Source organism: Pseudorasbora parva, chromosome 14, assembly GCF_024679245.1.
Source record: "Pseudorasbora parva isolate DD20220531a chromosome 14, ASM2467924v1, whole genome shotgun sequence".
In the NCBI taxonomy this organism is placed as follows: domain Eukaryota; kingdom Metazoa; phylum Chordata; class Actinopteri; order Cypriniformes; family Gobionidae; genus Pseudorasbora; species Pseudorasbora parva.
In genome coordinates this window covers 1,327,803-1,354,320 of record NC_090185.1, presented here as the reverse complement: position 1 = coordinate 1,354,320, position 26,518 = coordinate 1,327,803, and the positions used below count along the sequence as shown (strand labels likewise).

Genomic DNA, 26,518 nt, shown 5'->3' with positions numbered 1-26,518 from the left:
GTTCGTCAGACTGATGTGATGACGATTTCAGCAGAAAGAGATGAGAAGAAATGAAATGACACGCTCCTCCCCTGAAGAAAGAAAAAGAGAGAGAAAGGGGGAGAGACAGAGAGGGAGAGAAAGAGAGATGGGATATTTTTTCCCTCATAGCTTTTTCGCAAACTAAAAATAAACAATTCCTGTACGTTATTTTTTTTATTTTATTTTTTTATTTATTTAATTTTTAAAGACGCAGTATAGGATTATTATTGTGTATTTGATTTGTGTCATATACTTTTCATTATATTGTCACAACTCAATAAGTTAATTAATAATCCATAAATATGAAAGATAAACATTTCATAGCTGAAATGCAACTGCTGTGCTTAAATCAGCGAACTCCAAAAGTAGTTTTTATGTATGGTAACACTTTATTTTAGTGTCCTTATACCATCGCAGTAAATTATGCATAAATGCACTTAACCATAACTCAAGTACATCTAGTTAATTGATATTACTCAGTAGTTAAATATATAATTACACTTTAAAAGTAACCGCATTTATTTTAGTTCTTCTTCGGTGCTTGTTTTGCGCTTGCGTGCGCCTCTACGACGCGCTAGAATCACCTCTGCGCATGCGTGCGCAGTCGCTCGCATCTACGACACTCTTGACGCATCCGTGTTGAGCCGCGCCGGAAGTGACCGGCGGCGTTTCGCTAGCTAAACGCGTTAACCGGACCGACACCGGCGGAACCGACACCAGCCTCGAAACATCAGGATCCCACCGGGGCGGAACGAGAGCGTGCGGTTCTCCGAATCTGGAGTTTATTTGAAGTTAGTGGGTGAGTAATGCGACCGGCAGGTTAAAATATCGAATAAACACCGAACCTGACCGGGTCTCGAACCCTGAACCTTATACACCTGCCCCGAGACCCCTGACAGACCCCCGGTAACTGCCATATATCAGCGATCTGACCCGGTACACCCGGGCAGAGTAAACATTACCTGTTACATAATAATGACCCTAATTAACATATCATTTAAATATGAATTCGTATTATTATTCAGGTTTCAGTAGGATGACAACTCTTATAAAAGTACAGTGATGGTATCAGATAGTAATGCTGAAGTTATTTACAAGAATACTATGGTACTGCAGATTTACCATATTTACCATGGTATTTACGTGTTGTTGTGGTCAGTTAATATGAGTAAAATCTGCCTGCCTGTACTTAGTTAGTTAATTAATTCTTCGTTGTGAGTGTGTTTATGAATTTGTCTGTAATTTAAAATTCATAAGTACCCTGGTAAACTCTTAAAGGCACAATATGTAAGAATTTTTGGATTAAAATATCCAAAAGCCAATGTTATATATTGTGTTGACTTGTGTACATTATCCCAAATGTTTCCAAGAATGTTTAAATCCAGTTATTTTAACCAGGACACGGATCTTGACATCATCATCCCGGCATTACACTCTGGTGTTATTGTGTAGTAACCATGGCAACACTATCGCCACTTTAATATCTGATGTTTTATTAGCCACTTTTTTTAATTCTTATTCCGTGACCGAAACAAGCTCAAAATATAATTCTCCTGAACATTTATTTTGTCGCAGCAGTGAGGATCCAGAAAGTGTTTTGCGATTGGGCGGCGTGACGTGCGTTCGAGAGGCTTTTGTTTGGGGGCGTGGCCTGTTGGTGTCTTCCAACTCACGATTGGTGAACAGGTGAAATTATGCATTTTTATAACAGTTCTGTGGTGGTGTTTTCAAGTAATAAATGAACGTCTCCTTCCTGTTTAAAGGTGTGTCGCCATCCTGCTGTGGCTCTGTGGGCGTGCAGTGGGCGGAGTCAGGCTCAGACTCAGGCTGTGATTGGCTGAGAGGGATGAGTGGGCGGCGAGGCGGGGCTCGGGGGCGAGGCATGGAGTCGTCGTGCTGGTTCGCCCCCGGTGCCTTGCGGCGATTATTCGAGCTTCCGGCGCCGGTTCTGTCGCGCCATCAGCTGAAGCGTTTGGAGGAGCATCGCTACAGCAGCTCAGGACGCTCGCTGTTCGAACCCATAATGCAGCGCTACTGGGAGTGGCTCGTCGCCAAAATGCCAACCTGGATCGCACCAAACCTCATCACAATCGTTGGCCTGGCCACCAATATCTTCACAACTCTGGTGCTGGTGTATTACTGCCCCACTGCGACCGAACAGGTACAACACAATCGAACTTTCGAATTCAGACGATATATTAAAGGGTTAGTTCAGCCAGTAATGTAAACTCTGTGATTAATTCCTCCTGTGGTTGGCCAGCCGTCAGACCTCCGCTCATCTTCACACACAGATGAAGATATTAGTGTTGAAATCCGATGGCTCAGAAAGGCCTTCATTGACACCAATGTCATTTCCTCTCTCAAGACCCATAAAGGCACCAAAGACGTCGTTACAAAGCCCATCTCACTACAGCGGCTCTACAATCATTGATGAAGAGGCCAGAATAGAGTTAGTGCGCAAAAACACTAAATAACGACTTATATAGTGATGGCCGATTTCAGAACAAAGCTTCGAACCGTTATGAGTCAGTGAATCGATTCATGATTCGAACCGTTATGAGTCAGTGAATCGATTCATGATTCGAACCGTTATGAGTCAGTGAATCGATTCTTGATTCGGATCGCCAATGTCTCGTGATTTCAGCAGTTTGACATGCGATCCGAATCATGAATCGATTCACTGACTCATAACGGTTATTTGTTATTTACTGTGGCTATAGTGTAGGGGTAAGAGACGCATTACATCAAGTATTGACGCAAATCGATCTGAGGTTCAAATCTGCCTTTTGCTGAACTCGCTCTACTCCCTTTTCCCATCACATATCAGATCAGAAAGGCATTTTTTTTTTCAATAAAAATTGAGAACATATTAGAAAAGTGGAAATAAAGCGTCTAATGTGTTTAATAATAAGTGTTTCTCAGTTAAGGGTAAACAGACATGCTGAATTAGAGACGATAAAAGTGAGTGGGTCCAATATCATTGGTTGTACAAAGTGGGCGGGTCTTGTCCAACACACACACACACACACACACACACACAATGGTTCCATGTATTCAAGTAAAGTACAGATAATCAAAAAGTGTACATAAGTAGTCAAGTCAACTTTATTTAAATTGATGGGTCGATTTCAAAACAAAGCTTTGAACCGTTATGAGTCAGTGAATCGATTCATGATTCGGATCGTATGTCAAACTGCTGAAATCATGTGAAATTGGCGATCCGAATCATGAATCGATTCACTGACTCATAACGGTTCGAATCATGAATCGATTCACTGACTCATAACGGTTCGAATCATGAATCGATTCACTGACTCATAACGGTTCGAATCATGAATCGATTCACTGACTCATAACGGTTCGAAGCTTTGTTCTGAAATCGGCCATCACTATATAAGTCGTTATTTAGTGTTTTCCCGCACTAACTCTATTCTGGCCTCTTCATCAATGATTGTAGAGCCGCTGTAGTGAGATGGGCTTTGTAACGACGTCTTTAGTGCCTTTATGGGTCTTGAGAGAGGAAATGACATTGGTGTCAATGAAGGCCTTTCTGAGCCATCGGATTTCAACACTAATATCTTCATCTGTGTGTGAAGATGAGCGGAGGTCTGACGGCTGGCCAACCACAGGAGGAATTAATCACACTATTTACATTTATGGCTGAACTAACCCTTTAAATGAATGGCTCATGTTTAGGCTCCTCTCTGGGCGTATCTCCTGTGTGCGGTGGGTCTGTTCATCTATCAGTCGTTGGACGCCATCGATGGTAAACAGGCCAGACGCACTAACAGCAGTTCACCACTGGGGGAGCTGTTTGACCACGGCTGCGATTCGCTCTCCACAGGTGATTGTTGCACACTTTTAAAGTATGTTAATCGTTACCCTATGTATACATGAATCAGACAGAGGACTTAAGCTGTTTTTAGCACAGTTTTAAAGGGGTGTTTGCATGCGGTTTGACTTGTTTAACTTTAGTTAGTGTGTAATGTCGCTGCTTGAGCATAAACGGTCTCTGCAAAGTTACAGCGCTGAACGTTCAATGCAAACGGAGATATTGTCTTTTAAAGTTACGGCAGTTTATTGCCTACAAAAATAGCCGGTTTGGACTACAACAAGCTTCTTCCTGGGTTGGTGACATCATAAACCCTCGCTAGTCTCCGCAAATATGACTTCTGCCCGTAATAGGAAGGGGCGTGGCCTTAACCTGTGCTTGGCACTTTATTTGGCCATCTGACCATTCTAAGACCATTGCGTTTTTCAGAGGGAGGGGCTTCATAGAAGCAGGAAGCAAACGAGCCGTTCAAAGCACAGACAGCGGTGTGGAATAAAGTTATACTGCACCATAAACACAACCAAGCCTTAAAAAAAACACGGAACCACCGCTTTAAAGGTGTCATGAACTGGCTTTTGAAAAAATGTTATACTGTTGTCTGAGGTCAACTAATGACGTTTGTGAGGTTCTTACATCCAAACGCATCATAACTAATCAGTAATAGGCTGTTTTCTACACTGGTTTTGAGGCTCTCTCCTGAACGCTGGGTTTTAATGGGCGTGTCACTGAAGACTTGGAAGTAAACGCCCACCGCTAGGATTGGATAAGATTTGCATATTTAATGAGCTTCAGCTCCTGTCAGTTCACATGAGGGATTGTTTTGAAAGCGGCACCAGAATGATTCTCTCACAGGGCTCGCTAAACGTCAAACAAACACAATGATTTATCTCTCATCCACCCGCAGTTTATTGGAATGGTATTTTTTTATTACTTGGCCCACCCCATTGGTGGATATTAGCACGAACGGGGCATTTCTCACACACACACCATTAATTCACTATTTAAAGCCCTATTCACACACACACACACACACACACACACACACACCATTATTTCACTATTTAAAGCCCTATTCACACACACACACACACACAGCATTATTTCACTATTTAAAGCCCTATTCGCACAGGATTAGTATTATCTGTGATTTAGAAATGACTCCCACATCTGAGTTTTGCGGCACATTCGCACAGGATAAGCAAAGCCTGTGATTTTACTCACATTCACTGACTTATCTCCGGGATATGATGTCAAGACTTGTAAATGTTTTTCTGTTTTATAGATATAGCTGTATGAAATCATAAACAGTCATATGTATCAATATCGTTTTGATTGTTTTATAAATACAAATAATTTTGTTCAGTTAGAGAACAGACGCTACGATTAAAAACTGAACTGAGCACGAGTCAGATTTGATTTATCACGAGTGAGAAGCTGACCAGATTCAGTTTCACAGCTAAACGTAAAGGCACCCCTTTAAGCGAGCTCGTCATTGAACTGTTCTGTTGTTCTGTTTTTTATTAAGAATAGTATTGATATCAGTATTAAACACACCATTCAAGCTATTTGCTCCCAACTTGGTCCTCATTCTAAAGTGAAAGTATAATCCGTGCAGGAACTCATAACGGTGCGCATTATGATCACAGCCTCCATTCTTTGTGAAAGATAAACATAGAAATGCGCACAGGAAACAAAAACCTTACAAAAATGATGTACAATCCGCCTAATCCTGTCCCAATCACAGAGATGCCGATTCACACGGGACTAATATTATCACAGGACCTCGTGTTCGGCGAAATGTGGACATTTCCAGGGGATTTTTACTTTACAAATGACAGACATGGCCGATTCGCACGGGATTAAGATCACAGACACTCTCTGCAATTATTACAAATCACCAGAGGTCCCCAGATAACACTAATCCTGTGCCAATAGGGCTTTAGATACTTTTGGTAGCCTGTCTAGAAAACACACAGCCGGGACGTTGGGCTTTACAAGCCCTGGCCCATACATGACCGAGTCTGATCCCGAATCGCAATGAACCAACAGCACCACAAATAAAGGGTTCTCCAGCCTGTGACAGCATGCTAATGTATGTTCAGTTAGACACGTACACATAATCAATACGATCTGTAACAATGCAATACTATCACATATAAAAACATTTTTACTCACATTAGTGTGTTGCTTTATTCATTCATGTAATCTCATCCTGTCTGCAAATCCAGTCTCTTGTTTACAAACGAATCCGTGGTCAAATGAAGGAACAAACGCGCAATGTCTTTCCCACGTCATTCATTAAAAATAAAGTTCAGCCATGCATTCATAATATTGGAATCCGAATGAAGCTTATAGGGCATGTTTATTGCTTAGAAATTGGATCCGTTTTAGCTCTATGTAGGCCTGTGTCATGTCACGCACGAGTCGGTGGGCGGGCGTTCTTCTTCTTCAATGACGTCAAGGGTCGGCATATACTGAGATCGATCGTTTGCAGGGCTTGGTGTCAATAAAATCTTTTCTTTGACTAACAAGGACGTATTTAGCTCTGAAACTTACAGGATATTCTTAAATTACCATGACCTTTTATGTATCAAAAGCTCAAGGAAAAGTTGATTTCTCAATTCATCAGCCCTTTTAGTTACTAGACGTTCTTTGATTCTCAATTAGCTGCCATGAATGTCTTTTTCTTTTAAATATTGATGTATATCAATAATATATATGTATATTATATAATTTATACATGTTAAAAATGTATTTTTATTTAATATATTTAATAATACTTTGTATGTAATGTAACCGTTATATTTACATAATTTGCAATTTCCAATTAAATATATATAGTAGTAATAAAAGGCTATACAAATGATATGTATAAAATTTGTGTACATTTTAGATTATACAATATAATATATATAACTAAAATGTTTAAAATAATGCGTATTATATTGATGATAGTAATGTATAGTATATTATATTTATATACATATATATTTGTATTTAATAATGTTTTGTATGGAATGGTATATTCGCATTAGTAATTTTTCATTTAAATATATTGATAAAAAATAATAATGTAAATTACATATAATTACTGATAATATATAATGTACATTTTTGTATATGTATATATAATAAATGATATAAATATCTAAAATAGTGCACATTTATTTAATAATAATGTATAGTTTTAATGTATATTAAATGTTTATTTGTATTTCATATATTTATTTAATAATACTTTGTAATATAATGTTATAATATATGCATAGTAAATAGTTGAATTATTTAATTAATATATTCATAAAAATGCATAATGTAAATGATATAAAGTGTATGTACACTTAAGATGTACATTTGTATTTATAAACTATACAAAGTACTTCAATATTTAATATAATGTATGTTAATTTGATGATGATAATGTCTAGAATATTATAAACATTATATTATATGCATATTTCTATTTATTATATATATGAATGCTTTGCAATGTAATCATATTTGCATTATTTGTGATTTATCATTTAAATAATATATTAATAATATGTTATTTATATAATGTTGTTTACTAAAATATTTAAAATGTTTATTATATTGACAACAATACCATATAGTATATTAGATTTATTATTTGAGTGTTTAATTTAAACATGATAGTTTCTCATTATTTTGCATTGAGCAGATCCCTGTAATAAACCTCCTAATGTTTAAGTTACGTTAAAGGAACTGTATGTAAGAAATGTATTTCAATGAATCATAAAATGGCCCTGATGTGTCTCTAGACATTAATAAATCATGTTAATTTCAGACACTTCTATCACTGCCAACAGTAGTCCGGCCAGGATATTGTCATTATAAAGTTGTTGTTTCAGCTCAGCTGTTGTTGATGATGTCATGTTGTGTTTTGGCCTGAAGCTCCGCCCTCCACATATCGACCAATCATGAAGTCAGTAGTGTTTGGGGTTGCCAGATCTGCTCTAGTTCCCACAGCTGCAGATCTACAAACGCTCCTGCTGATCCTACAGCCAATCTGGCAACCTCGAGTCAGTGGGAGAGGGAGGGGGATACACCGCTCTACAGTAATTTGAAAGTGATTGCAGTACCAGTTTTGGCCAAAATTTCCCATACACTTCCTTTAAAGAGTCGTTCAGTTTGTAAAAAAAACATATCGTGTCCTGTGTAAACGGCACCTTCTAAACCTCTGACTTGAGCTGCGCTGCTGTGTTTCTCTCAGTGTTTGTGGTTTTGGGCACCAGTATAGCGGTTCAGATGGGCTCGCACCCCGACTGGATGTTCTTCTGCTGTTTCGCCGGCATGTTCATGTTTTATTGTGCCCACTGGCAGACATACGTCTCCGGTACGCTGCGCTTCGGCATGTAAGTATAACATCCATCCATGCAAATTCATGCAAAATCACATATTATGGTTTATTTTCGTGTAAAGGTGCGATCACATTTCCCGCTGATTGCCGAATTTCCGCTACAGAAATACAGTGATTTTAATAGGAATCCATTTTATTGTGAATTTTGCATAAAGGCAAAACATTTCCCTGAACAGATTTTGCAATGGTTTCACAATAGACAATTAACCTTTTTTTGCAAATGAAATAATGTGACCTCACCTTTTGTTAAGGCAAGACACTACAGACACACGCGCACACGCACACACACACACACACACACACACACACACACACACACACACACACACACACACACACACATATAAGACATTATGAAAAGCCACATAGCCCAAAATCTCAAAATTGACCAGTGCATGAAAAAAATAATAATAATATATATATATCTCATATATATATCTTTTTTTCATGCACTGGTCAATTTTGAGATTTTGGGCTATTTGGCTTTTCATAATGTCTTTGTCTTTTTAGACTAATGAAAAGAAACATGCACAATACATTTTTAAGTGTTTATTTTATAGGACTTTATCTATTTGCATCTGTAGATTTGCATATTTTCAACGGTAAATTAGTTTTTTTCTCCACTTCAGCAGCTCTTACATACACCAAAACTTACAGTTCTATTCCTGTCTATATTCTGAAGGATTCTAGTGAGGGGTTTGTTCATATCTATATTTGACTTGAAATTTTACAAGACTTTAATAACACTTAAAATAAGGACAAAAATGTGTTTTTTTTCTGGCTTTTGACAGTATTTTCTGAAGTATAGAGGGATGAAAAGAGAGATCCAAAATCCCCTTGCAGCAAACCTTTAACTCTAATATATCAATAAAATCAAACAAGAGTTTTGAGCCTGGCTTTATCCAGTGTTCAGATTTATGTCTGCATATGTATGCACATTACTGCATATTTCATTAGATAATGCCTTATTTGCATACTTAAACTTGTAATACATTTTCTAATACATAATAAACTTGTAGATATATATTAGTTGATCTTTTTTACCCTCATCACCTATATATATATATATATATATATATATATATATATATATATATATATATATATATAAATATATTCACGCCTATATTTAATGTTTAATGTCACAATGTTTTGTCACTGTCCCGTGGGCAGATTTGATGTTACAGAACTGCAGATTTGTCTAGCGTTGTTGCAGATGTTTACGGCTGCAGTTGGGCCCACATTTTGGAACGTAACGGTAAATCCAGCTGCGAACGGCCAATCAAACGGCTGTGCCTAATGCGAGCAACGCACCAATCACCTGCCTGAAACACTAATGAATCTCACACTTTCAGACGATTGATTTATTTCAATCCAGATCCGATCAGTTCAGATCAGCTCCACTTCCTGTGATACCTGAAGCTAATCCTGCTGTGATTAGCATAGCCCTGTGTGTGTTGTGTTGTGTTGTGTTGTGTTGTGTTGTGTTGTGTTGTGTTGTGTTTGCTCTAACACGGCTCTTTCCTCCGCTCAGCATTGATGTTACAGAAGTGCAGATCTTCATAATTCTCATGTATTTACTGGCTGCTGTGGGCGGATCGGCTTTCTGGCAGTCTCGGGTAATTCACTCACACGGTAGAGTAGCGTGTGTGTGTGTGTGTGTGTGTGTGTGTGTGTGTGCCTCATGATTATAACACTGACAATCAGAGGAGCTTTTGCTCTGTGTGTGTTAACCAAAAATAACAGTTATTCATTAATTTGTGGTCAGTTAGCTGCCTTTACATTATTGTCTTATCTTTGTCTTTTAAATATTGTGGTATATTAATAATAATGTACATTGTATTTACATTATACTGTATAATTTATTTAAATATTAAATGCATATATATATATATAGTTGCATTTATTTACTATACTTTATGTAATTGTTACATTTTGCACAGTGTAATTTAAATTTTTATGTATAAAATATATGTATTAAATATTATAAAATGTATAAATAATATATTTTATAATGAAAATTATAATGTACATACATAAACTACATTTTTATAGTATAAATGAATATATTAATAATATATTACATATTGTAAAGTATAATTTATGTACATACATTCTATATAAAGTATGTAAATTATATGTGCGTGTGTGTGCGTGCGTGCATGCGTGTGTGTGTGTGTGTGTGTGTGTGTGTGTGTGTGTGTGTGTGTGTGTGTGTGTGTATTATACTTCACATTATGTAATTTATTTATATTTTATATCACATTAGAGATGTATATATATATATTTAGTTTATTTATTAATTATATAATGTAAATTATAATACATGTGCATGAACTATATATATATATATATATATATATATATAATATTAATTTAGTATATTAATAAATTACATGATGTAAATTATAATATGCATATAAATTCAAAATATAATTAATTATAAAATAATATATTAATAACAAAGTACATAATGTAAAAGATAATGTGCATAAATGAAATATTTAATATACTTTAGAATTAATTAGACTATATAGACTATATAAATTAGACTATATATTAGATACATAAATTCTATATATATATTTAATATTATAAAATATTATATTAATAATAAATTACATAATGTAAAGCATAATATACATAAATTCTATATAAAATATGTACATTATTTATATATATATATATATGCATATTCATAATTACATATTATGAAAAAAATGAATATTAAAAACTATATAAATAAAACATATAATAATGTATATTAATAGATGATATACTTAAGCTTTGGAGTTGAAGAGTTTCTCGTTCTCTTGCATTCAACAGATTCCCGTCATAAACATCCAAATGAAAATAATTCCAGCACTTTGCACGTTTATCGGGGCGGTTTTCTCCTGCACCAATTACTTTCGCGTCATATTTACAGGCGGCGTGGGGAAAAACGGCTCCACGATAGCGGTGCGTACCTGAGCTTTATACTATATAACACACACATCATTATATGGCATGTGTTGTCACCTCAGCTGTGTGTGTATGTATGTGTGTGTGTGTGTTTCAGGGTACGAGTGTTCTGTCTCCGGTCCTGCACATCGGCTCTGTTATCGTCCTCGCCATGATGATTTATAAAAAATCAGCCGTCCGGCTCTTCGAGAAGCATCCGTGTCTGTATATTCTGGCCTTTGGCTTCGTTTCGGCCAAGATCACCAATAAACTGGTGGTGAGTGGAAGACGCTTCATCTCTGTGTTAAGGCCTTTGCACACTGAGTCCGAAATTCACACGCAAAATTTTCGCACGTAAAAATATACAAATATGTCCAATCTTACGATATATCAGTCACGCTTGCACACTGCCTCCGAGACTTTCGTCTGCGGAAAAACAAATCGGAACATGTTCGATTTTCTGCTTTTGCGCATCTGTAAAAATGCACATTGAGACGTTTTGACAACTCAGAGCCACCATACATTATTTGATACACTATTGTATCAAAAATACTAGAAATATTATTATATCACAGCTAAAATTTTAGCACGCCAAGTCAGTGTGTGTGTGTGTGTATATATGTGTGTGTGCGCGCACGCGCGCGTGAGTGTGAGAGTGTGTCTGCATGTGTGTGTGTGTGGCCGTGCGGATTCATACCTAATAATACTGCCAGTCTCTGTTCAGGATCGATTGATACACGTATATTGTTGGTGATCTTCTCTTTAATATGTGTCTCCAGTATCGCTAGCAAAGCATCAAACTGAGCCGCTAACACTAAAGTAAACTTTGGATCGGTCCGGATAATCCCGCTGGATCATGAGGCTGAAATCTCCTTCCTCTCTACGCGACCGCAGGAGTGGATGATGAACCCAATATTTCCTCTTTCTGTTTCTTTAAGAAGAGAGAGGACAAAAAAATCACCCTCACTACTCGAAGACGTCATTTTGTTTTGTTTTGCGTTTTTTTCCCCCCCGTAACGCATTCATTAATACGCATCGGTCGAATTTTTCGTATCACGAATACGAAACAATGAAAATTTCGGACTCTGTGTGCAAAGGCCTTTATTGTAGTTTGACCTTTGACCTTTGACCCTGGCTCCCGCAGGTGGCACACATGACCAAGAGTGAGATGCATCTCTACGACGTGGCGTTCCTGGGCCCGGGCCTGCTGTTTCTCGATCAGTACTTCAACAGTTTCATCGACGAATATCTGGTGTTGTGGATTTCTCTGGTAAGGTCACGTGACCTCGAGATTAATAGTTCATTAATAAAAATAATCAATAAATACTGTTTTTATTTTTAGTCTAGATTAGATTGGTTTATTGAAGGATCATACTCATTTAGTGAGTCAAACTATAGAGACAGAGCGACACGCGTCATAATCTGAAAGCCACGCCCACCGGGGGGGAAACAAACCAACCGTCTCCACTGACTTTCTATTGCGGGCCTCCTTATCATTTCTGACTTATTACAAAAAAACGAATGATGTCTAAAAGCTGATATGTGACGAGGTGTACAGAAAACAAGCTAAAAACACAGGAACAAAACAGCTTTATAAGCTGTTGACCCAAAAAAACGAGCGTTTAAGACATAAGAGTGAATGAGTCAGAGCGAGACATGTTATATTACACTGAGAACTACGCCCCCTGGAGGAGAAAGTAATCAGAGACAGGAAATATCATATATAAAACTGACATTTGGATATTTGGCTAAATGTTTACTGCACACGTAGACATACTGAGTGTCAGGATCCCAAACCTGACCCATTCTTCTGCTAAAGCTTCACGTCTTATTGGCTGTGTCCACTTTTGTCTCCTTAAACGCTCGTTTTTGGGGTCGACGGCTTATAAAAACTGAGTTCTGTGTTTTTTAGCTTGTTTGCTGCACACCTTGTCACATTTCAGCTTTTAGACATTGTTCTGTATTTTGTTACAAGTAAGAAAAGACGAGGCGGCCGCTTCACGCAATACAAAGTCAATGGAGAGCGCTTGGATTGTTTTCCTCTTCGGTGTGGGCGTGGCCTAAATATGCTCTGTCTTTATTGGCGGGCCGAAGTCACGTGTTGTAACGCTCTTTATTGTGTTTGTTCGTCAGATTCTGTCTCTCTTCGACCTGGTGCGTTACTGCGTGAGCGTCTGCAACGAGATCGCATCTCATCTGCGCATCTGCGTCTTCAGAATCAACTGACCTCTGACCCCCAGATCATCTGCACTTTCATCCTCGCCTAAGGCGTATTTAAAGGGCTAGTTCACCCAAAAATGAAATGTCTGTCATTAACTCCTCCCCCTAATGTCGCTCCACACCCGTAAGACCTCCGTTCATCTTCACACACAGTTTAAGACATTTTATATTTAGTCTGAGAGCGTATGCAAGTGTATGCACACTATACTGTCCATGTCCAGAAAGGGAATAAAAACATAATCACAGTAGTCCATATGAGACATCAGTGGGTTAATTAGAGTCTCTTGAAGCATCCAAAATACATTTGGGTCCAAAAATAACAAAAACTACGACTTTAGCTAAAGATTCGAACGGTTATGAATCAGCGTATTGATTCATGATTCAGATTGCGTGTCAAGAGACTCTAATTAACCCACTGATGTCTCATATGGACTACTGTGATGATGTTTTTATTACCTTTCTGGACATGGACAGTATAGTGTGCATACACTTGCATACGCTCTCGGACTAAATATAAAATATCTTAAACTGTGTGTGAAGATGAGCGGAGGTCTTACGGGTGTGGAGCGACATTAGGGGGAGGAGTTAATGACAGACATTTCATTTTTAGCTGAATTAACCCTTTAAACCGTTCAGTCCCCAGTGAATGAACGAACGAATAAACAAACTCCACCAAGTCACTTTTCTTTAGATGGTTATTTTTAAGAAGATCTGGATTACCCATGATGCATCAGTGCCGTCTGTATTATCATTTTAATCCTGCGTTTAAATTGGATTAAAGTCAGATCAATAATGATTTTGTCGCTGCTAATAATAATAATAACAACGGTTTACGTACCTCTGCACTCCAACTCGAGCTCTTTTATGATTCGTTGACCCTGCAGATCATCGTTTAGATGTTTTTTTCTGAAAGACGTTTGTTCAGTTTTAGATTAAAAGCACTTAATTTAATGGTTGATTTCACAAACTTTAATCATCGTGTCTCACGCTGTGCCTGCTGGGTGAACTGCTCAACCGTTTCCTCCTCAGTTTCACCCTCAAATTAAAAGAAAAACATAAGAAATTATATTGTGTTAAAGAGCATTGAAGCGTTTGAATTTCCTTGTTAAAAATCTCATTACTGTAATACAGTAATATAAGCATCCTGGATATATGGAAAAATATTACAGTCAGTATAGATTATTATTTATTATTATGTGTACTTAATGTACAATTTAAATCAAATTTACCAGGTTTTGCAGTAGAATTAAGTTGAAATGTTAGAGATGTCACAATGTAAAATTACATCATAAATACACTTATTTTCTTAAAATCAAATTTCTTATTTATTTCTTTTGATTTAGGGCTAAAAATATGACCGATATGGTGAGATCCACCCTGTTTTACTTTGCTTCACTCGTTCTCGTTTTAACGCACTTACATAGCGTCAACCTCCTGAATTATTGGCTTCGTTTTGACCCTGTTTGTTGAATTTCTTGAATCAGATGTTAATATTCAAGATGTTCATTACAGATGATGTTTAAACCCAAAGTATGTAACAGAGATTATGATCTGTCAATCACTGCTGACTAGTGTTGATTTTTAATTTCGAGTATTTAACATGCGTGAACAGTTGCCTTAAATATTGAGAATTGGGAACGTTTTGAACTTTTGCATGTTGTTTTCCTGGATTCTTTATTTCTAAACGTCCCTCTCAGGCCAATAATATAAATACAAATAAATAAATGAAACAGTAAATCTTAGTTTGTAGGAACAGCTCGACGCTGCCGTCCAGAAAAAAAAAGTTGATATGAATTTTGCGAAATGGTAGTTTGTGCAATTGCTGTTATTATTAATGATCAAATGTTATTTGCGAAGGAATTTATTTTCGTTTTACTGCTTTCGCCTGCTGTTATTCCTTAAAGTTGTTCTCTCTTAAATCATAAGCTTTGATTCTGTTGCTAGTTGCCAAATCCTTTCTGGGAGTTTTTCACTTGGGACAACAGATTTAAGCACTCATTAAATCTTGCACAAACGTCCAAATTTAATTTTGTTAGTTTGTTTCTCTTATGACATACTCATCCAGTCAGTATTTTCATTGATGTAAACCGCCAGTTTCAGACTCGTAACAAACTGTTGATTTGATTGTAACATTGCTCTGATTTTTGAATAAAAGCTCCTGTAAAATAAAGATTGCTATATTTATGATAACTGGTGTTTTTTTTTGTTTGTTTTCTTGTTTTGTTTTTAAGTACTTCAGCTAAAGTTTACTAACCCAAATTGCAAAAATAAAGCTGGAATGGAACAGAATCTTTGGAGAAATTGAATACGAAATGTTTATATCAAGCATGATTATTGTTAATTCACATAAAAATTCATAATTGTTTATAAAGTTCTGCTTGAAGTATTGTTAAAATACTACTTTTCATGTCATTTCATAATTATGATTGATAAAAGCGTGTTTTTTTCTTGTGTGGTTGGGCTTCTATAAATAATACCACAGTTCTTATGTTGGTAATATACTCTGTGTTTTCCCTCCATGTATTTTTACAACAAATGCCGATAAATAAATGCAAATAGGGAGGTATTTATTAAAAATTCTAAATTTATGTACGCAATATTGTGCCAAAATCGCAATATTATTGTGCTGAGGAGGATATTTCCCGCGCTGGCGACCCGCCGAAATGCTCCACATCCGGGTTCTCCGCGTGGGTCTCGTGAGACAGTGCGCGAGACACTAACGGAAGGAAAACAACAGGAACAAAATGAATTCTGACTATTAAACGAATAAAGAGGATAAAGAAACATTAAAGGATTAGATATTACCGTGAACAAAGATATAAAGTGTTTCAGAGGGGATTTAAAATGCCTTTCTTCAGACTGAGGGGGTGATCGTCTGTTTGATTGACAGGTAACTAAAGCGGTCCTCACTGACGGTTCATCATGATATAAAATCATAATTATGACAATTAAATCTTTTTTTTAATAATTCATACAGTTTTAAACGAGACATTAGCAGTATTACAATAGCCAGAAAATGTCACTTTATTGATCCGTAATAGAAAGTGAAACTAAAGAAAACTGAAGCGAAATATTTGCTTTAATTTGAATGAATTAGATTTTTTGTTTATTAAAATCTCTCTCTCTCTCTCTCTCTCTCTCTCTCTCTCTCTCTCTCTCTCTCTCTCTCTCTCTCTCTCTAAAAAAAATAAACCTTGAAGGATTTTAGCACCATACAAATATCAATATAAAGATACTATGGTACTGATTGATTACCATATTCATATTCCATACGGGGTTGCCATGATCAAATGTCAGTGTAGTTAAAAAAAAAAAAGTTCATAACATAACTTCTTTTTACCATTTCTTCAACTTTTTCCTCAAGTTTTAGTGTGTGTGTGTGGATTGTTTTAAGTAACATTCATGTTGACGGCAGGCATGTTTTCTCCCAGCAGAAGTGAAAAGAAGAAACCCAGATTAACCATGATGCTCTCTGCTGGAGCGAAAAGAGGAACCGGCGGGTTCTAATAATACGAGGCGTGTATTTGCAGGAACATGTTTTGGTTTCAGGAGGGCCTGTGCGTCCTGCCCGTGGCGCTGGTCATCTGGACCGCTGCCACTTTCATCTTTGCTTACATTACAGCCGTCATACTGAGACACGTGGACCCGCTGGTGCCCTACATCAGGTGAGCGGATGAGACGCTTTATCACCTGACACTGTGACCTTTGACCTCTGAACGTGTTTTGTTTTGTGTTGTGCTTGCAGTGACACTGGGACGGTCGCGCCGGAGAGATGCGTGTTTGGACTCATGCTCAATGTGTCGTCCTTCTTAGGTACTGAAACCCCGATGACGTTTGACCTCACACTCGCTGCGTCCCAATTCGCCTACTTATGCTGCGTTCACACCAGACGTGAATAAATTGCGCTATTTGCTAAAGTTGGACAAGTGAACATTTTGAATCCATTCACTTTATTCGCGCGTGAAATTCGCTTCATTCGTGACATTCACTACACAACAGACGCAAATTTGCATCATGGGAGGGGCTTCTGCCAGGCAGCGGCAGTCGGCGGAAGGACTAGCTGAGTTAAGGCTGCTCTCGCCGGGGTTAATGAGCGCAGCTGATCGCTTGGATGACACACCAGATCAAAATTTCAAATAGGCGCTCTCTAATTAAATAAACCACATATTGGAGCTTTAAACAGCTACATTCTCGCCTGAAAAACTCTTAAAACTACATTTCGTGACACAATAACAGTAGTATTTTTTTTAATTTCTCTGGCCTCGGGGTTTCCCATCTGTCACTTCACCACATGACAGCAGTAAGCAGGCTCCTCATTGGTTAACGTGGCGTCAATATCCACCAATGTTCAGATTTTTTAACTTAAGCGATTCGCACAATTTGCGTGATTCGAGCCGCGTCATTCGCGTGATTAGTGCTGCAGAATGCCTATTCGTGTCTCTGCATTGACTTAAAATGTTAATCATTTACATGTATTTACACTTGTGCAAATCGTGTCATTCGTGTCCGGTGTGAACACAGCATTATTCTACGTCCTAAAAGTATATACTCTTTTTGTGAAGAAAAAGTTCATACTTTTGAGTGTGTAGCAGAAGAGTACGCAAGCTTTGGGACTACTTCGTCATCTTTAACGGACTCTGTTGCTTATGTTACGAGCATCCCATAACCGTTAAACTGACCTGTCAATCATCGTCACAGTTAAAATCATCCACACAGTTTAATTTCCTAACGTATTGGAGAGATTTGTAGTTGCTCGTTGATCTGCCATGTGTGTGTCTTTAATGCAGAGACTCTCCTCATGTGTTTGCAGTGTAAATATAATGATGCATTTAAAAGTTAAAGGCCAGACATGTCAGATGAGATATAATGTGGACAACACTGAATAAATATCTTTAGTCAGGTTAATACTGATAGTTGGTCACTCAAACCGCTTTATCTAAACCTCTCTACATAACCGCCTGACTCGCACATCCGCCATGTTTGTAGTTTTTTAACACTTTTTATCCGCGTTTGTAGTTCTAAACGAGTTCTCGTCCAAACTCGCAGTGGGTTGTGGGTAATATCAGCCGTTAGAGTGCCCATCGATCCACACTTCAGATTCTGACCGGAGATAGTAAACCATCATCCGGGTATCTTTGGAACACTCTTTTCAGCACACTATGATTTGGGACATACTAATTCTATTTTCGAGTACTATTTAGTATGGATAGTGTGTGAGTTGGGACGCAGGGACTGTGTTTCTGATGTAATGTTGCGTGTTGTCCTGCAGGTGTGGCTACGATGTACGTGCGCTATAAGCAGCTTCAGGCCCTCGCGGGTGTTGACGACACTCGTCTGAACCGCATCAATCGGCTGGGACTCGTTCTGGGCTGCGGCAGCTCCTTCGGCATGTGTGTCGTCGCAAACTTCCAGGTATGCACACTCGCTTCGGACCAACGCGGATGGTCGTCATGAAAATTTGGTCCGGTTTAGTGAAATAGTCCAAATGCACGAATCTTATTGGTTGGCCAGTTTTATTGCCAGTCAATCTGTCCCATTGACGGCATACAAATGTTTGTGTCGGTCTCATTTAAAGGAACTGTATGTAAGAAATGTATTTGAATGAATCATAAAATGGCCCTGGTGTCTCTAGACATTAATAAATCATGTTAATTTCAGACACTTCTATCACTGCCAGCAGTAGTCCGGCAGGATATTGTCATTATAAAGTTGTTGTTGCGGCTCAACTGATGTTGATGTCATGTTGTGTTTTGGCCTGAAGCTCCGCCCTCCACCGATCGACCAATCACGAAGTCAGTAGTGTTTGGGGTTGCCAGATCTGCTCTAGTTAGCACAGCTGCAGGTCTATAAACGTTCTGCTGATCCTGCAGCCAATCTGGCAACCTCGAGTCGGGGAGGGGGAGAGGGAGACACCGCTCTACAGTCATTTGAAAGTGATTGCAGTACCAGTTTTGGCCACAATCTCACATACACTTCCTTCAATTACAATGTCGTGCCGTGTTTTTCCCAGAAAACCACTCTGTTCTCGATGCATCTGGTGGGCGCCGTGCTGACGTTCGGCGTGGGCGCGCTCTACATCTTCATTCAGACGCTGCTGTCGTTCCTAATGCAGCCGCACATCCACAGCAAAGCCATGTTCTGGACACGCCTGAGCCTCGCCGCCTGGACGCTGGCCAGCATCATCAGCAGTATCCTTCACCCGCTGCATGCTGGGAAACGTAGTGTTTAGTGTTTAGTGTTGATTGTGGTTGCTTCCTTGATTCGCTCAGTGTTCGTGTCGTCCGTGATCATGTACAGCTCTCTGCCCGGAGTCGAGGTCAACAAGAAGCTCCACTGGACGCCCGGAGAGCCCGTGAGTCAAACTTTACACCGCTAGAACGTGGTATATCATGGTGAACTATGGTAAATCAGGCTAGAGTCATGGTAAATCAGGCTAGAGTCATAGTAAATCATGGTAAACTATGGTAAATCAGGCTAGAGTCATGGTAAATCAGGCTAGAGTCATGGTAAATCATGGTGAACTATGGTAAATCAGGCTAGAGTCATTGTAAATCATGGTAAACTATGGTAAATCAGGCTAGAGTCATGGTAAATCAGGCTAGAGTCATGGTAAATCAGCCTAGAGTCATGGTAAATCAGGCTAGAGTCATGGTAAATCATGGTGAACTATGGTAAATCAGGCTAGAGTCATAGTAAATCAGGCTAGAGTCATGGTAAATCATGGTGAACTATGGTAAATCAGGCTAGAGTCATAGTAAATCAGGCTAGAGTCATGGTAAATCATGGTGAACTATGGTAAATCAGGCTAGAGTCATGGTAAATCAGGCTAGAGTCATGGTAAATCATGGTGAACTATGGTAAATCAGGCTAGAGTCATAGTAAATCATGGTAAACTATGGTAAATCAGGCTAGAGTCATGGTAAATCAGGCTAGAGTCATGGTAAATCAGGCTAGAGTCATGGTAAATCAGGCTAGAGTCATAGTAAATCATGGTAAACTATGGTAAATCAGGCTAGAGTCATGGTAAATCAGGCTAGAGTCATGGTAAATCATGGTGAACTATGGTAAATCAGGCTAGAGTCATAGTAAATCATGGTAAACTATGGTAAATCAGGCTAGAGTCATGGTAAATCAGGCTAGAGTCATGGTAAATCATGGTGAACTATGGTAAGTCAGGCTAGAGTCATGGTAAATCATGGTGAACTATGGTAAATCAGGCTAGAGTCATGGTAAATCATGATGAACTATGGTAAATCAGGCTAGAGTCATGGTAAATCATGGTGAACTATGGTAAGTCAGGCTAGAGTCATGGTAAATCATGGTGAACTATGGTTAATCAGGCTTGAGTCATGGTAAATCATGGTGAACTATGGTAAATCAGGCTAGAGTCATGGTAAATTATGGTGAACTATGGTAAATCAGGCTAGAGTCATGGTAAACTATGGTAAATCATGGTGAACTATGGTAAATCAGGCTTGAGTCATGGTAAATCATGGTGAACTATGGTAAATCAGGCTAGAGTCATGGTAAATCATGGTGAACTATGGTAAATCAGGCTTGAGTCATGGTAAATCATGGTGAACTATGGTAAATCAGGCTAGAGTCATGGTAAATCATGGTGAACTATGGTAAATCAGGCTAGAGTCATGGTAAATCATGGTGAACTATGGTAAATCATGGTGAACTATGGTAAATCATGGTGAACTATGGTAAATCAGGCTAGAGTCATGGTAAGTCATGGTGAACTATGGTAAATCAGGCTAGAGTCATGGTAAATCATGGTGAACTATGGTAAATCATGGTGAACTATGGTAAATCAGGCTAGAGTCATGGTAAGTCATGGTGAACTATGGTAAATCAGGCTAGAGTCATGGTAAATCATGGTGAACTATGGTAAATCATGGTGAACTATGGTAAATCATGGTGAACTATGGTAAATCAGGCTAGAGTCATGGTAAATCATGGTGAACTATGGTAAATCAGGCTTGAGTCATGGTAAATCATGGTGAACTATGGTAAATCAGGCTAGAGTCATGGTAAATTATGGTGAACTATGGTAAATCATGGTGAACTATGGTAAATCATGGTGAACTATGGTAAATCAGGCTAGAGTCATGGTAAATCATGGTGAACTATGGTAAATCAGGCTAGAGTTATGGTAAATCATGGTGAACTATGGTAAATCATGGTGAACTATGGTAAATCAGGCTAGAGTCATGGTAAATCATGCTGAACTATGGTCAATCATGGTGAACTATGGTAAATCATGGTGAACTATGGTAAGTCAGGCTTGAGTCATGGTAAATCATGGTGAACTATGGTAAATCAGGCTAGAATGTGGTAAATCATGGTAAACTATGGTAAATCAGGCTAGAGTCATGGTAAATCATGGTGAACTATGGTAAATCAGGCTAGAATGTGGTAAATCATGGTAAACTATGGTAAATCAGGCTAGAGTCATGGTAAATCAGGCTAGAGTCATGGTAAATCAGGCTAGAGTCATGGTAAATCAGGCTAGAGTCATAGTAAATCATGGTAAACTATGGTAAATCAGGCTAGAGTCATGGTAAATCAGGCTAGAGTCATGGTAAATCATGGTGAACTATGGTAAATCAGGCTAGAGTCATAGTAAATCATGGTAAACTATGGTAAATCAGGCTAGAGTCATGGTAAATCAGGCTAGAGTCATGGTAAATCATGGTGAACTATGGTAAGTCAGGCTAGAGTCATGGTAAATCATGGTGAACTATGGTAAATCAGGCTAGAGTCATGGTAAATCATGGTGAACTATGGTAAATCAGGCTAGAGTCATGGTAAATCATGGTGAACTATGGTAAGTCAGGCTAGAGTCATGGTAAATCATGGTGAACTATGGTAAATCAGGCTTGAGTCATGGTAAATCATGGTGAACTATGGTAAATCAGGCTAGAGTCATGGTAAATTATGGTGAACTATGGTAAATCAGGCTAGAGTCATGGTAAACTATGGTAAATCAGGCTAGAGTCATGGTAAATTATGGTGAACTATGGTAAATCAGGCTAGAGTCATGGTAAACTATGGTAAATCATGGTGAACTATGGTAAATCAGGCTTGAGTCATGGTAAATCATGGTGAACTATGGTAAATCAGGCTAGAGTCATGGTAAATCATGGTGAACTATGGTAAATCAGGCTAGAGTCATGGTAAATCATGGTGAACTATGGTAAATCATGGTGAACTATGGTAAATCAGGCTAGAGTCATGGTAAGTCATGGTGAACTATGGTAAATCAGGCTAGAGTCATGGTAAATCATGGTGAACTATGGTAAATCATGGTGAACTATGGTAAATCAGGCTAGAGTCATGGTAAGTCATGGTGAACTATGGTAAATCAGGCTAGAGTCATGGTAAATCATGGTGAACTATGGTAAATCATGGTGAACTATGGTAAATCAGGCTAGAGTCATGGTAAATCATGGTGAACTATGGTAAATCAGGCTTGAGTCATGGTAAATCATGGTGAACTATGGTAAATCAGGCTAGAGTCATGGTAAATTATGGTGAACTATGGTAAATCATGGTGAACTATGGTAAATCATGGTGAACTATGGTAAATCAGGCTAGAGTCATGGTAAATCATGGTGAACTATGGTAAATCAGGCTAGAGTTATGGTAAATCATGGTGAACTATGGTAAATCATGGTGAACTATGGTAAATCAGGCTAGAGTCATGGTAAATCATGCTGAACTATGGTAAATCATGGTGAACTATGGTAAATCATGGTGAACTATGGTAAGTCAGGCTTGAGTCATGGTAAATCATGGTGAACTATGGTAAATCAGGCTAGAATGTGGTAAATCATGGTAAACTATGGTAAATCAGGCTAGAGTCATGGTAAATCATGGTGAACTATGGTAAATCAGGCTAGAATGTGGTAAATCATGGTAAACTATGGTAAATCAGGCTAGAGTCATGGTAAATCATGGTGAACTATGGTAAATCATGGTGAACTATGGTAAATCAGGCTAGAGTCATGGTAAATCATGGTGAACTATGGTAAATCATGGTGAACTATGGTAAATCAGGCTAGAGTCATGGTAAATCATGGTGAACTATGGTAAATCATGGTGAACTATGGTTAATCAGGCTAGAATGTGGTAAATCATGGTGAACTATGGTAAATCATGGTGAACTATGGTAAATCAGGCTAGAGTCATGGTAAATCATGGTGAACTATGGTAAATCATGGTGAACTATGGTAAATCAGGCTAGAGTCATGGTAAGTCATGGTGAACTATGGTAAATCATGGTGAACTATGGTAAATCAGGCTAGAGTCATGGTAAGTCATGGTGAACTATGGTAAATCATGGTGAACTATGGTAAATCAGGCTAGAGTCATGGTAAGTCATGGTGAACTATGGTAAATCAGGCTAGAGTCATGGTAAGTCATGGTGAACTATGGTAAATCATGGTGAACTATGGTAAATCAGGCTAGAGTCATGGTAAGTCATGGTGAACTATGGTAAATCATGGTGAACTATGGTAAATCATGGTGAACTATGGTAAATCATGGTGAACTATGGTAAATCAGGCTAGAATGTGGTAAATCATGGTGAACTATGGTAAATCATGGTGAACTATGGTAAATCATGGTGAACTATGGTAAATCAGGCTAGAGTCATGGTAAATCATGGTGAACTATGGTAAATCAGGCTAGAGTCATGGTAAATCATGGTGAACTATGGTAAATCAGGCTAGAGTCATGGTAAATCATGGTGAACTATGGTAAATCAGGCTAGAGTCATGGTAAATCATGGTGAACTATGGTAAATCAGGCTAGAGTCATGGTAAGTCATGGTGAACTATGGTAAATCATGGTGAACTATGGTAAATCAGGCTAGAGTCATGGTAAGTCATGGTGAACTATGGTAAATCATGGTGAACTATGGTAAATCATGGTGAACTATGGTAAATCATGGTGAACTATGGTAAATCATGGTGAACTATGGTAAATCAGGCTAGAGTCATGGTAAGTCATGGTGAACTATGGTAAATCATGGTAATCTATGGTAAATCAGGCTAGAGTCATGGTAAATCATGGTGAACTATGGTAAATCAGGCTAGAGTCATGGTAAATCATGGTGAACTATGGTAAATCAGGCTAGAGTCATGGTAAATCATGGTGAACTATGGTAAATCATGGTGAACTATGGTAAATCAGGCTATAGTCATGGTAAATTATGGTGAACTATGGTAAATCAGGCTAGAATGTGGTAAATCTAGTACTGAGTACTCTAGTAACTTGTCTGTCTGTTATCTGATATATCTGTGCTGACTTTAAAAGTGTCAAACTTTAAACTAATTTAAACCTCAAACCTTTCAAATGTAAGCTTTAAATGAACCGTTTCAGACTTCTGAGAGGTCTAGCTTTCTCAAGCCTCCTCTGGCGATGTGTTTCAGGGCTACACGCCGCACATCATCAGCACCATTTCTGAGTGGTCTCTGGCGCTGTCCTTCGTCAGCTTCTTCTTCACCTACATACGAGACTTCAAGGTAAGGCCTCTCACATCAGGCGAGGTTAAAGGGTTAGTTCACCCAAAAATGAAATGTCTGTCATTAACTCCTCCCCCTAATGTCGCTCCACACCCGTAAGACCTCCGCTCATCTTCACACACAGTTTAAGACATTTTATATTTAGTCCGAGAACGTATGCAAGTGTATGCACACTATACTGTCCATGTCCAGAAAGGGAATAAAAACATCATCACAGTAGTCCATATGAGACATCAGTGGGTTAATTAGAGTCTCTTGAAGCATCCAAAATACATTTGGGTCCAAAAATAACAAAAACTACGACTTTATTCAGCATTGGCTTCTCTTCCGCGTTTGTGTTCAATCCTCAAATAAAGATTCAAACGGTTATGAGTCAGTGAATCAATCAATGATTCGGATCGCCAATGTCTCGTGATTTCAGCAGTTTGACACGCGATCATCACGACATTAGGGGGAGGAGTTAATGACATACATTTCATTTTTGGCTGAACTAGCCCTTTAATCTGTAGAGTGTGTTCATTCTCAGACATGTTCGTCTCTCTGCAGAAGATTAATCTCCGCGCCGAGGCTCAGCTTCAGAGCAGCCATCTCTACGATTCACATCATCACCGGCCGACTGCTAGCCGCGGGCCGACTGAAACGTCACCGCTACTCACCGGAAGCATCTGATCACGGAAACATCATCCTGACATTTACACAACATCATGCTAACATTTACACAACGTTTGTACAACATATACACAACCGTCTGAAAGGATGCTCTACATACAGTTCGCTTCAGTGATTTTAATGCCACTCAAACATGTTTTATAGTCTGTACTTTTGTTCTGGAATTGATCAATTTTATACTGCTGTAAAATGTCTAATAATAGCCTCGTTAAAACTGGCATTAGGGTGTGAATTTTATGCATAAACATTTATGGCTCATATTTCACACACACACACACACACGTTTGTTTTTGTGACATATGGGGACTCTCCATAGGCGTAATGGTTTTTATACTGCACAAACCGTATTTTCTATCACCTAACACTGCCCCTAAACCTACCCATCACACACACACACACACACACACACACACACTGCCCCTAAACCTACCCATCACACACACACACACACACTGCCCCTAAACCTACCCATCACACACGCACACACACACACACACACACTGCCCCTAAACCTACCCATCACACACACACACACACTGCCCCTAAACCTACCCATCACACACACACACACACACACTGCCCCTAAACCTACCCATCACACACACACACACACACACACACACTGCCCCTAAACCTACCCATCACACACACACACACACACACACTGCCCCTAAACCTACCCATCACACACACACACACACACACACACACACACTGCCCCTAAACCTACCCATCACACACACACACACACACACACACACATTCTGCATTTTTACTTTCTCATAAAAACTCCTCCTGTGTGATTTATAAGCCTTTTGTAAAGTGGGGACATGGGTAATGTCCTCATATTTCACCCTCTCCTGTAATACACACACACACACACAAATTAATAAGATGAATCCATAAATAATGCCTTTTAAA

The 26,518-nt window shown here is 38.6% G+C and overlaps 2 protein-coding genes across 3 annotated transcripts; both read left to right on the top strand.

Annotated features, from left to right (window-relative positions):
- Positions 1-619: 619 nt before the first annotated feature.
- Positions 620-13,462, top strand: cept1b (choline/ethanolamine phosphotransferase 1b). 2 transcript variants are annotated; one of them, XM_067415174.1, is made up of 10 exons: positions 620-820; positions 1,597-1,707; positions 1,785-2,182; positions 3,718-3,865; positions 8,088-8,229; positions 9,408-9,492; positions 11,061-11,192; positions 11,293-11,451; positions 12,319-12,444; positions 13,308-13,462. In XM_067415174.1, exons 3-10 carry the CDS (start codon positions 1,868-1,870, stop codon positions 13,398-13,400), a joined length of 1,200 nt encoding a protein of 399 aa, XP_067271275.1. In that variant the 5' UTR covers positions 620-820; positions 1,597-1,707; positions 1,785-1,867; the 3' UTR covers positions 13,401-13,462. The 2 variants fall into 2 exon arrangements, with proteins under 2 accessions (XP_067271275.1, XP_067271274.1); XM_067415173.1 differs by lacking the exon at positions 9,408-9,492 and adding an exon at positions 9,769-9,853 and having other exon boundaries at positions 622-820.
- A 3,328-nt stretch (positions 13,463-16,790) lies between these two features.
- dram2b (DNA-damage regulated autophagy modulator 2b) lies at positions 16,791-26,263 on the top strand. Its single transcript, XM_067415176.1, has 7 exons — positions 16,791-17,059; positions 17,140-17,207; positions 18,664-18,806; positions 19,405-19,582; positions 19,664-19,746; positions 24,836-24,928; positions 25,475-26,263. Exons 1-7 carry the CDS (start codon positions 16,929-16,931, stop codon positions 25,595-25,597), a joined length of 819 nt encoding a protein of 272 aa, XP_067271277.1. The 5' UTR covers positions 16,791-16,928; the 3' UTR covers positions 25,598-26,263.
- Positions 26,264-26,518: the final 255 nt, after the last annotated feature.

Bases quoted from the DNA above. Each gene is read 5' to 3' on its own strand.
- cept1b (XM_067415174.1), top strand. From the start codon at position 1,868: ATGAGTGGGCGGCGAGGCGGGGCTCGGGGGCGAGGCATGGAGTCGTCG. The intron at 3,866-8,087 runs GTGATTGTTGCA...TGTTTCTCTCAG, and splicing joins CTGCGATTCGCTCTCCACAG to TGTTTGTGGTTTTGGGCACC. The intron at 11,452-12,318 runs GTGAGTGGAAGA...TGGCTCCCGCAG, and splicing joins AGATCACCAATAAACTGGTG to GTGGCACACATGACCAAGAG.
- dram2b (XM_067415176.1), top strand. From the start codon at position 16,929: ATGTTTTGGTTTCAGGAGGGCCTGTGCGTCCTGCCCGTGGCGCTGGTC. The intron at 17,208-18,663 runs GTACTGAAACCC...GTTGTCCTGCAG, and splicing joins CAATGTGTCGTCCTTCTTAG to GTGTGGCTACGATGTACGTG. The intron at 18,807-19,404 runs GTATGCACACTC...TGTTTTTCCCAG, and splicing joins GTGTCGTCGCAAACTTCCAG to AAAACCACTCTGTTCTCGAT.